We start from the raw sequence: 11,776 nt of genomic DNA, 5'->3' as shown, positions 1-11,776 counted from the left end.
TCATTTTTAAAAATGTGCTAATTTGTGTATTTCTACTGTGGGAATGTCTGTGTGTTAATTCAACATACTGTAATGCAGCAAAGCTCTCCAGCGTCCTGTAAATTCAATCTAAATAAAAGTCCTGTGTTTTTATGATTTTATTTGTAAGAATACAAGTAATAAATAAATACTGTGAACACCCTCCATCTGCTGAAACACACGATCAGAAAACAGATCACTGGGTGCAGTGACTGGCAAAATTGTGCTCACCAAACACGTGGTACAAACCTTTAAACTGAATAGTTTGTGTGCTTCTTTTTTTTTTAAGTTAGATGTAATCAGTAGCATGTCCCACACTGTGCCACGTAATCAAACTTTACCCTGCATGTAACTGTTGACATAGTGTTAAACGACAGTAGTCTGGTGATTTTTTTAATGTACTTCAAACAGGTAAATTTACATATAATCTATATTAATTACACATAAAGTGAAACGTTATAAGAATTTTGTTCTTTTAATTTTGCTGATTATGGCTTATAACTCATGAAAACCAGAAATACAGTAGTTCACTTAGTTATAATTAATTAAGGTCAAGGTAACTTTATTTATACCCATAGGCAAGGTAAATTTGCTTTACAGAAAAATGATAGCATTTGGCATCCCTTCAAAAACACACATACCTAATAAAGATATAAACCTCACTGTAGCACATATATAGTAATTTAATATTTCAAATCAAAAACAAAAACAGTTCTTATTTAATTCAGTGACAGCAACGGGGACAAAGCTATTTTTCTAACGCTTTGTCCTGCATCTCGGAAATAGAAACCTCCGTCCTGAGGAAAGAAGCTGAAATTCACCCCTTAGAGGATGGGAACCATTTTTAAGGATTGATAAAGCCATCCTTTGTACCTGCTTAGAGTACAGGGAGGCTAAACAAGACTGTGGCTCACCTATCAGACGACTGGACCATCTCACTATCTGATCTAGAGAGTTTTTCTCTGTGACAGAGGTCTGACCAAACCATGCCACCAAACAAAAGGATAAAACAGACTCAATAAAAGAACGATAAAACAAAGTTAAAATTTTTGGTCAATGTGGAAATGAGCAAGTTTCCTAAGGCAATAAAGGTGCTGGTGACCCTTTTTACAGACTGATTTGCAATTGTGATCAAAGTTCAGTTTTTCATTGATTATGGTCCCAAGATATTTATATGATTGTACTTGCTCTATTTTCTGACCTTTAATTAAAGTGACTCCGTGCCCATTTTGTTGTTTCCTAAAATCAACAACCATATCTTTTGTTTTTAGATATGTTCAATCTCTTTCATAATCACATTTCTGATGATTTTTTCAAAGACTTTCATTACAACTGAAGTGAGGGCAACAGGCCTGAAGTCGTTTAGAATTTTTGGACGACTAGATTTAGGGACAGGAACCACGACTGCTTCTTTCCAAAGAGAGGGCACATGTTGTGTTTGCAAGGATTTATTAAAAATTGTTAATTAACATTAATTAATAATCACATTATTTTCTTTATCAATTCATTTTCAATGTGAGTGGATTGGGATTCAAAAGGCATAAATACAGCATGTCTTTTGTTCAGTACACTCATCCACAATCACAATCATCCAGATGACGATATTTAACACCCTCCACAAGGGGGGCCAAGTGAGCCACAGCAGGTCATTGATGGAAAGACTGGCTGTTCACAGAGTGCTCTAACAATATTAGTGGAAAGCTGACTGGAAAGCAAAAGCAACAGCGATATCCGCTGGCTAGAGAGGCTCAAATCAACTTTCGTGAGACAAAAGTCAATTTGAATGAATTACTCATGTTACTCAGGACTTCATGGGGAGTGGACTAAGGCTGGTGTCAGAGCATTAATAACTACCAACTGTTGTGTCCTGGTAGCAAGCACTCCTGAACCAGATACAGTGTCAGAAGAGTCTTACCTGGACTGCAGAGAGAAACAGAAACTTTTAAAATAAAGGTAAATTTTGGATTTCACTTGGAACTCAAGGTCCTGGAGGCTGATGGAGGAGTGGAGAGACACAGACTCCAAGGTGTGAGAAGTTTCTGGGTGCATGGCATCTGCTGGTGTTTGTGGTGGTTAGTCCAAAGTCAACTTAGATTCTACCAAGAGATTTTAGAGCATGTCAGCTTCCACCTGCTGACAGGCTGATTTCTTTAGCACCTGCCCACAGTGCCAGAGCTACAACCAAATGATTAGCAAATCATTTGGTTGGCCACGTTATTGCTGTGCTTGACCAGCCAACTCACCTAATCTGAACACCACAGAGAATCTCCGAATATGAGACATCATCACGAGGAAGATAAGAAACACACGACCCAAAAGAGCTGAAGGCGGTTACCAGTTTGGTTGAGTGACCGAGCCAACGAAGATATGCAGCTGCCCAGGTTGGACTCTGACCTGAGGGTCTTTGCTGTGCGCTTTCTTGTCTCTTCTTCACTAATCTGTCTAACAAAGACTAGAAAGCCCAAAAGAGACAATTAGAAAAAAAAACCCAACCTGGTTATCAGTAATACATTAGCAGTACTACAACCTGATCACCTCCAGCCTAGGCTCCTCTAATTCATGGTAAAGGAGCCCAAACCAAGTACGGTGTGAAATGAACATACAGTACTTACAGAAGTTGGACATTTTGTAATACTCGTTCTTTTTTGACCTCATAAAATACTCTAATAATCTAATAGAAATACTGGATGGATCTTTTAATGCCATAATTATTAAAAAAGCTTAAAAATGCTCAAATGATTTCACTTAACATCCACCAAATACAGAATACATGAAAGTTTATCTTTTTTTTCTTTTTTTACTAAAATGCACTAGAATGAAGTTTTTCGTGAATTTCAGTTATTCAAATAAAATCAGTTTGTCTTTGATCATCGTCACCAAACAACTGAATAATGTCATTTTATTATTGTTTTTAAGTCATACTGTCATATGATTAAAAAGTCTCATGACTGTATTGCTGTTCATGCCACCACTTACAGTAAAAATGAAAATAAAAGTTTCTTCATAACACTGTATTGTGCAACTCCTGAAACCAGAATGTCAGCTTCTTTGGAGAAATCTCTGCCGCGTTTCAGTCATTTCTCCCTTTCCTCTATTCTGTCTGATGAAAGTCAAACCCCATCATCATTATCATCATTATTATTACCATAATATAAGATTCCACTGTAATGTAAAACAATGCAACAACAGAGGCTGGAGTTTGAGAACAACACGACAAACGGGAGACAGGAAGTAGGGATTTTCTGCAAAGTTTTCTGACAGTTACGGGTTAGAAGGAAATGAATTGTGGAAACCACATGTGGTCAGGAGAATTCTCCGGAGTCCCGTGACGAGTAAGGACGATGTAAAGCGAGGCAGCTTTCATCATGGTCAGATGATGGTCTTCGTGGCAGGGACACAGCACATCACAGGTTGTTGCAGGAGTAGCTACTGAGAAATGTAAAAAGTAGCAGTGGTTCCCACATGGTGTGCCAACACAGTCTCGTGTGTTCCTTTAAATTCGATGTAAGCCTCATATTATTATTAAAATTGTACTAACGGAATGTATCAGATCCAAATGTACTATATCAGTACACTTGAAATTATCTGACTACTAGCATGGAGGTTACACAGGTGCCCTTTTTTCACCTCACCTGTAGGTGTCATGCTAGATGCTGCAAATGTTCCAGTAAACCATATTTCCCTGGGAACATGCGAATGCATACATTTAGCCTCCCAGCTAACTGAGTAACAGAGGACAAAAGACCTTGGACAAGCAGGTAACCAAGAAGCTGGCGGTTACTGTGAGTGAAACCCAGAGTCTAGAAAAAATCAGGTCCAGACCTGAGTCCAACAGAGCATCTTTGGAGAGACCTGTACACCAAGGCTGAACACTCCAAGAACAAAACAAACAAAACAAAAATGCGCCATGCTCGTAGGATAATTCCCACAAAGAATTAAAAATAGAATTGCTGCAAAGGAACTAATAATTAATATATTAATTACTTATATAACTAATTAAATTTGTATCTAGTTGTGTTTGGCTGCTCAATGTAGGGAGTAAAAAGTATAAAATATAAAGAAAATATGAGGAAGCACGAAATACCAGACCTACCAGACCTAACTTGCTTTACACTGCGGTCATTTATGTTGTAAATGTTGGCATGAAGACAACGTGGTTCCCCATAGAAACACCGAGTATACCTGGGAAAGAACTAGAAAGTAAATCCAGTTCTTCGGCACACATAGAAGGAGGCATTTTGAGTGCTTTTCATTCCTTTGTGTCACGGATTGTGAAAAAGACTCAAATGTAGATTTAAAGATTTAATTGCACGCTTTTTGCACTATTTGTAGTTGTTCGGAAATTTACTGAAACCGTGCGATTCACAAGTGTTCTGTTCTCACGGGTTGTTGATTCAGTTAAGCAGTAATTGCTTTTACAGGAGAGGTTGGAGGTGAGTCTTCTCGGTTTTCACAGCCACAGCTGCGTCTAAGGGTACTCTTTTTGTCTACAGGTAAGTATTTCTTTGTATGTAGAGTGGACAGGGAGGTTTCCCCAGAATGGAGAGGCAGGTGGGCACACAAGGATAAGATAAGTAGTCGAATGTTCCAGCAAGGAAAGGAGAACCGTTGGAACTGTAGATTAATATCAGTTGTGTGTGGAATCTGGAATCTGGAATCTGGCAGCTACAATTACTACTTGTATAAGATAAGTACTGTTACATCATGAACATGCCCACACATGCATATACACAACAGAGAGATAGAAAGCAAACTGAGAGGACGTAAGGATCATCACAAGTACCTCCACAAAACTACATAAGTGTCAACAAGTCCCCAGCCACCACTCTTTTCTTTATATTTTGTTATGAAAATGGGAAATATGTGCAGGGATTTATTGAAACATCCAAACATACACGAAAATGCCGTATACAATACAATTAACTTGAAAGTCAATGTTTGGTATGACCATCTTTATTCTTCAAAACAAGCTTTGGTGTAATTTCTTTAATAGTTCTCCAGGCCTCTTAAAGGACCTTCAAAGGTCTTCTTTGGGTGTTTCTGCCTTTTCTTCTGTTCTCTGTCAAGATGATCCCACGCTGCTTCAATAATGTTGAGCGTTGAGGTTCAGGCTCTGTGGAGGCCAATCTTTTTGGGCTCACTGCCATGCTGAAAATGAAGCTGTTTCCGATCACATGGTTTCAAAATGTTATTGCGTGGTGGATCAAAACCTGACAGTAGTAGATGAGGCTTCAGTCAACAGTAGATGGATCAACTGAAGGCCCGGATGCATCGCTCAGGTCCAAATGTTTTATCTTTGGGATTTTTCATAGATTCAACTAAAGAAATGGGAATAAATCATGTGTTTTTGCGACAGACTGCTGATTAAAAAGGGCCTTAAGATACAATTTAAATTTGGTTCTTTGCTAAGTTGTCTGTTATGAACAGACGAACTGGCCCATCGTTCACACCTCAGTGTTCAGTGACCTAACAAAAAAACAAAAAAAGTAAGAAATATCCCCCTGAAAATGTTCAGGTAGCTAGACTGGACTGAAAATGAGTGTAAGAAAAAAAAAGTTATAGTCTAGAAGGAAAAATACAAAGAAATAAGAGTTTTGCACAGCTGTGAAATAAAAAAAAAACGCATAACAAGTCATAATGTATAATTTAAAGACAGTTATTTTTCACAAACGCAGGCAGCTATGCAGATTTTTCACTCTATAAACTCAAATCTGTTCATATAAATGTAGAACTGCTGCTCACTCTGCTGTGGAAACTCTGAGTATCACCTCCGGTTGAAGTCAAGTTAAAAGACACTTCATTAGTTTGGTATTTTGCTGTGCGTGTGTGTGTGTGTGTGTGTGTGTGTGTGTGTGTGTGTGTGTGTGTGTGTGTGTGTGTGTGTGTGTGTGTGTGTGTGTGTTTTGACAAAGATAAAAAGGAAGAAGGAAGCGCTTGATCGCTTACTCGTCGGCCCCACGGGGGAGTAGTTCTGGGCTAGAGGTTACTGTACACTGTATATGCTGCTTACTGGCAGAGGCCAAGTTCATTGTTGCTCACACACCGCTGCATGTGACGGTCGTTCGCAGACCACAGACGGCAGCTGACACCCCTGCTCCTACACCAGCTTTTCTTATCGCATGGCTCTTGTTACTCTGCGCATATATACGTGAGAGAAAGTCTGCCTGAAGCTGAGCGCAAAAACTGGAGATGTACTGGTTCAAACAAGGTCTGTGCGCCCTGCCAGCGTTCCTGGTCGTCTGGTCCTCCGCCACTTTCATTATTTGTTATATCATCGCGATTTACAGGCACGACGTCGATGTAATCTTCCCATACATAAGGTAAGTTTATTTGAAGAGCTCACACAAAGCAGCCTTTCTTTCATGCTCAACCTGATTCGGAGCCGTGGAAAACGTTTCATGAGAAAACGTCTTAGTTTCGGTTTCTTCCGCTATAACAAACTCCAGCTGCGTGTAGCCTGCACATCTGTTTATTGTAGGAGACTAGCGCAAATCTGTTCTTTCACTTCGCTTTCAATAGAAGACTTTTATGTTAAGAAGAGGCAACTAAATGTTTGATATTGTACAAAACACAGTTACACAACCCACGTATTGTCTCATAAAACCCGAAGTCAGGACTGAAAATCTGCACGGGTCTTTATTCTTTTTCTTTTCTTTCCAGCGACACAGGTGTCAGCCCCCCAGAGAGCTGCATTTTTGGTCTGATGACTTTTATTTCTGCATGTGCAGGTATTTGAAATTCCAGTGTGAACATCTGCAGTGTCATCTCTGTGAACTGACTCTTTTTAGGCAACTCTGGGCTTTCCCTAAGGAGGAAGCATGCTTTCCAAAGATGCTTCTCACATTTCCCCTTTTCTAAGAAAATGAAAGTACAATTCATGGATTAGGGTAAATGTGTAGGTTTGCACACTCTCGTGACTCTCTGTGTGTTTTTGCACAGGTGTGGGCACAATTTATGCCAGATACAAGCACGTGGAATTGCTGAGGGAGGACGCCACTAATGTGAGCGCACGCCTCAACAAAGCAGCGCTTTGGCTTGGTGTGATCTCATGTTTTGGCATGTGCATTGTTGCTACTTTCCAAGTATGTACTCACATTAAAATCACATTTAACACATCACAACTAATTCAGTGTAATTACAAGTGGTCCTTTTTTCTTCTTTTTTCTTGATTGCAGGAAACAGTACTGCAAGTAGTCCATGATATAGGAGCAGTGCTGTTTTTTGTCTGTGGCATTGTGTACATTATCCTCCAGAGTTTTATATCATTTCAAGCCTATCCGTATGGGTGCTCCAAGTATGTGTTTTGTGTGCGGGTCGCTATCGCCTCCCTTGCTGCTGTGGCATTTGTACCCAGTATCCTTTTTGAGTGTTCAAATGTCTGTGTGATTTAACTTTGTGATGATGATGATGACGACGATGATGAAGCTTTTATATATCAGGACTTAGAAAAATAAGTCATCTGGTCCTTTTTAGGTTTGAAAGTTATTTAAATATGACTTTAGATTAACTATAATATGTGACATATTATACCGTCATTATTTATTTATTTATATTTATTTATATTATTTATAACAAAAACTAAGCTGAAATGCAGAAGCAGTGCAGTACTGAAACTTTTTTACTAGACCCTCACATCGTTGTGGAGGAATTTTGGCTCGCTCTTCTTTACCACATTGAGTTAATGCATTTGAAAATGTGGGCATTCATTAATGGGCAGCTCTCTCTTTATCCCTTGAAAGCGCTTTTCTGAACTCAGTGGTTTCTGTCATATTTCAGTCCTGCTGTAGAACAAAATGACTGAGTTTGCCCATGTGCCCATGTCTGCGGCTACAAAACTAGCCAAATCATCACCTCTCCACCACTGTGCTTGACAGCTGGTACGAGGTGTTTGTACTGACATGCTTTGCTGATATTCAATGTGACAGTCTGTATCATTGTTACAGATATTCAGAGGCAGAGGCACTCACACCTGACAATGACTGGTTATTCATTAACGTTTGATATCAGCACCTGGCTGCTACTTACCATTTAATTTCTATGGCAGTGAAGGTGTACTTAGTTTTTCATGCACTGCTTTTGTGTTGTTGCTCAGTTTTTTAAAATAAATAATAGCACTGTGTATCATGTTATGTTCTATTCACATGAAATTAGCCAAGCCAAAGTTTGTTTCTATAGCACATTTTAAGCCACCTTAGTTGTACATAATATGCAGTATAAATAACAGCCAAGGGTTTTAAAATGATTGAGAGACTGGGCAGCTCTTATGTGAAACAGCAAGTTGTTATAACGATTTAGAGCCACCACTGAAGAGTCTATCCCCTGTGCTTTTAAGCCTGGATTAGGACTTGTTTAAGAGCAGCTGGTTTAAGGGCCTCAGTGCTCTGGTAGGATTGCAGGGTTTCAAAAGTGTGGCACCAAACCCTTGAGACTTAAAACCAGGTAAGATAATTTTAAACTGTATACTGAAATGGACTTGAAACCAGTCTAAGTGGGGCAGTGTGGGTGTAATGTGTTCACGTCGTTTCTTTCCCGTCAAAAGGTGAGCAGCTGCATTTCGAAAAGCTTGCAGGCAATAAAGTAATGACTGATCAGAGCCAACATATAAAGAGTTTCAGTAATCTAAATAAGAAGTAATAAAAGCAAAGTCAGGCTGTATTTACACAATTTTAACCCCTGCTGAGGACCGGCAGACTTTTTATTACAACCTGATATATAAACCCTTTTTTTAACTTTATTTTTCTCTTGGCTATATGTCAATATGTACATGTACGACCTGCAGAATATTATTATTAGTGTCATGTCCCGTATCGACTCCGTTTTTTCCTTCATGGATAACTCAGCTGTCATCTGTGCATATTACGTGAAACAAACGGAGCTGCACAGACAAAAGCATGACGAGGTAGGCCACAGTGTGTCAGCACATTGCATCAGATCACAGGACAGATCAGGAATAAAACTTATAGCATAAAGTGTCAAAATGTGGGGATAGATAGATCCAACAAACATTCCCCAACATGTCAGTGATTATTTTTGGTTAATTTACTATCGGAATTAAATGGAAGTGTGTGCATAATGCAAACCTCTCACTGCCGTGAGTCAGCTAAAAGAACCAGAAACCTTTTGTGGAAGTTAAGCGAGTCTGAAAAGTAGCAGCAGAGAAAAACAAATGGTGATGCAAATAATGTTCAAACGCCAATATCAGATAATATGTGAGAACTGTTTACTGTTGCCATTGTCCATTGTTCATCTGTGCTGCCTAAATGTGAGAAGTTGTGCAAAAAAACCGTATTCTAACAGTAAACTAGTGGAAGTAGATTTGACATCATTGGACAGGAACATTCCAACATTTATAGACCAAAAATTATAATAATTATTACTAGATGCATAGAATTTGCTGATTTAAGTGTCTGTTTCCGTCGTGCAGGACTATCCCTTCCATGTAGCCAGTGCAGTATGCGAGTGGATTGTTGCCTTTACCTTTGTCTTCTTCTTCTTCACATACATTCATGATTTCAAGGTCAGTATCTCACTGTCACACATAGTATATAGTTTTTTAATATATATTTATTCATTTGCTAAAATCCTTCTTTTTTTTATTCTCCTACAGTTCTTTACCTTACGGGTGAAAGCAGAACTTGAGGATTAGTCTCGGAACATTTTGGGCCAGAAACATTAAGATAAATATCAGTATTTACATTTTATGTATGTATCTCTATTCCCGTCCAATTTTCCCTGACTGAAATTTTGGTAGAATACAGTAGATACTTAAAAATATATGTATTTATGCATTTTGGTACAACTGGCTGTCTGTCACGTGTGACAGATGAAAAACTATGCGAATACTGTATTATTATGTTGTTTTTACACAAACTATTTTCAAGTGTACTTAATGTTGCCTGTTTACTTTGCACTTTGCTGTTGCCACACCAGCATGACACATTCTGTGAGAGCTCCGACTTTACATAGGAGAAGTTCATCACACAGTAAGCACATGATCGGTACACTCGGGGCTAAATGACAATACCACTCAGACCACTCAGTATGTCTGTGGCTACTTGGCAGTCTGACCTGTCTTTGACTGACAGTAAATGTGTACTAGTTGTTGGTTTTTGTGCAGAGGTTTATGAATTCCCAGTTTTATTGGATGACCACATTATTGCAACATCAAATTAAGGAGGAAAAACTCCTGCTGTGGATGCTCAGATTCAGAGTTTTGGTTTCGGTATTTGAATCTGTCCTCTCCACATTGTTGACTCATGAAAAGTCCAACATGGTGTTTCTGACTGACATGAGTTACTGTATACTGTTCACGTTCTCAGTCATGCTAGCAGACACTCCAATATCATCTCTGGTGCTGCTACAAATGTAGATTTTCATACAGGCAATGGGAATTATACTAATTTTTAGTAGGAATTATACAATATGAACCGAAAGTAAAGCTGGAATTCTGGAGGTTCATTCAATAGGGCTTCTGGCTGGTTTTTCACTTGTAACCTTATATCATACAGTTTTAATCTAGGCAGAAGTTTCTGGTACCAAGTATGGATCTTGTACCTAGTAAGAAAAAGATATTTTGTCAAGTGTGTAAGGTAAGAGTCATGGATCATTATAGGTATGCAGACTGACCGACTTTAAAGTAAGGATCTCAAACTTTAGACAACTTTGATCTTAAATGAGCTGGACCAGTGGAATTACATGATAAATATGTAAAATCATAGAAAAGCTTTTGGTAATTTATTACCCAGACAGTCTTTGTCCAGTCCACTGTCAAAAGCTTGAATTTATATAGACGACAGTGAAAAAACAGGAACTTGCTGTCATTTCCTTGTTTATCTATTAATTACTTTGGCATAGTATGTCTGACAAGCTCAAAAACATATCAGAATACAGTTAAAAGTACAAAGTCTATGCACTCCATCACATTTTCCAGACCTGCCGAGTGGCAAATTGGAGTCTTTGCCAGGCCGATTCTGGTCCCAGGCCTTATGTTTGACACCCCACACATAAAGGGTGTTGGACTACACCCATCTTCAAAAAATTGATTTTAGCAGACGGGTGGGGTGAGACGTTTGTGGCATTGCAGCTGGTGTAATCGGGCCTAATTTATTTATTCACTTTTAGATGTTTAGAGGAAAACATCTAAAATTGAGAGCCACCGTTTTAGCCAAAAATCAGCAAAGTAAAATCACTGGGAGACTAAAAGAGGGCTGTAAAACTCTGAGAAAAATGTGTGATTTAGAGATTGTTGCATAAAAGGAACAAGGGAAGATATTAACAAACTGGAAGGCTACTTGAAAGTTTCATTACCTTTAATCTCTCAAGCAGAGAGATACATGCAAGACATGCAAGCTGAGAAAAGTGGTCAGGTTTTAGCGGAGCAGCAGGCACATACTTCTGCTGAACTGCTCTCGACTGGAGCTGTTAATGTCAAGCTGGAATAAACGTACTGTACATTAAAGAAAAAAAAAGGATCCTGCGCAGTGATGTATGCAGGTTGTAACCATTTCACTACAGGCACTGTTTTTATAAGAGGGAAACGTTTTATTTTTGTGTTTTTTCTGAACTACTTTTGTACTTTTGCTTATAAAATGATGTACAGCACAGATTGTAATGCACAGCTGAGATGAAAAATAAAAGCACATATTTAAAAAAAGAAAAGAAAACAAAGTGTACGAGTGTTTATTAAAGGCAGAATCACAGATCCAGCAGGGTGCTTTTTCAGTAAAGTACAACTCCACACTTATCCCACTACAATTTA

General features: G+C 38.7%; 1 protein-coding gene across 1 annotated transcript; it reads left to right on the top strand.

The window, feature by feature from the left end:
* Positions 1 to 6,104: 6,104 nt before the first annotated feature.
* On the top strand, positions 6,105 to 10,630 carry dram1 (DNA-damage regulated autophagy modulator 1). Its single transcript, XM_063460343.1, has 7 exons — positions 6,105 to 6,338; positions 6,679 to 6,746; positions 6,958 to 7,100; positions 7,194 to 7,371; positions 8,859 to 8,917; positions 9,443 to 9,535; positions 9,626 to 10,630. Exons 1-7 carry the CDS (start codon positions 6,208 to 6,210, stop codon positions 9,662 to 9,664), a joined length of 711 nt encoding a protein of 236 aa, XP_063316413.1. The 5' UTR covers positions 6,105 to 6,207; the 3' UTR covers positions 9,665 to 10,630.
* Positions 10,631 to 11,776: the final 1,146 nt, after the last annotated feature.

Source organism: Pelmatolapia mariae, linkage group LG17 (assembly GCF_036321145.2).
Source record: "Pelmatolapia mariae isolate MD_Pm_ZW linkage group LG17, Pm_UMD_F_2, whole genome shotgun sequence".
NCBI classification, from domain to species: domain Eukaryota; kingdom Metazoa; phylum Chordata; class Actinopteri; order Cichliformes; family Cichlidae; genus Pelmatolapia; species Pelmatolapia mariae.
The sequence above is the reverse complement of the archived record's forward strand: the minus strand, read 5'-3'. Positions and strand labels throughout refer to the sequence as shown.

Coding starts and splice junctions, on each gene's coding strand:
- dram1 (XM_063460343.1), top strand. CDS start 6,208: ATGTACTGGTTCAAACAAGGTCTGTGCGCCCTGCCAGCGTTCCTGGTC. Junction 6,339..6,678: donor GTAATCTTCCCATACATAAG/GTAAGTTTATTT, acceptor TTTTCTTTCCAG/CGACACAGGTGTCAGCCCCC. Junction 7,101..7,193: donor GCATTGTTGCTACTTTCCAA/GTATGTACTCAC, acceptor TCTTGATTGCAG/GAAACAGTACTGCAAGTAGT.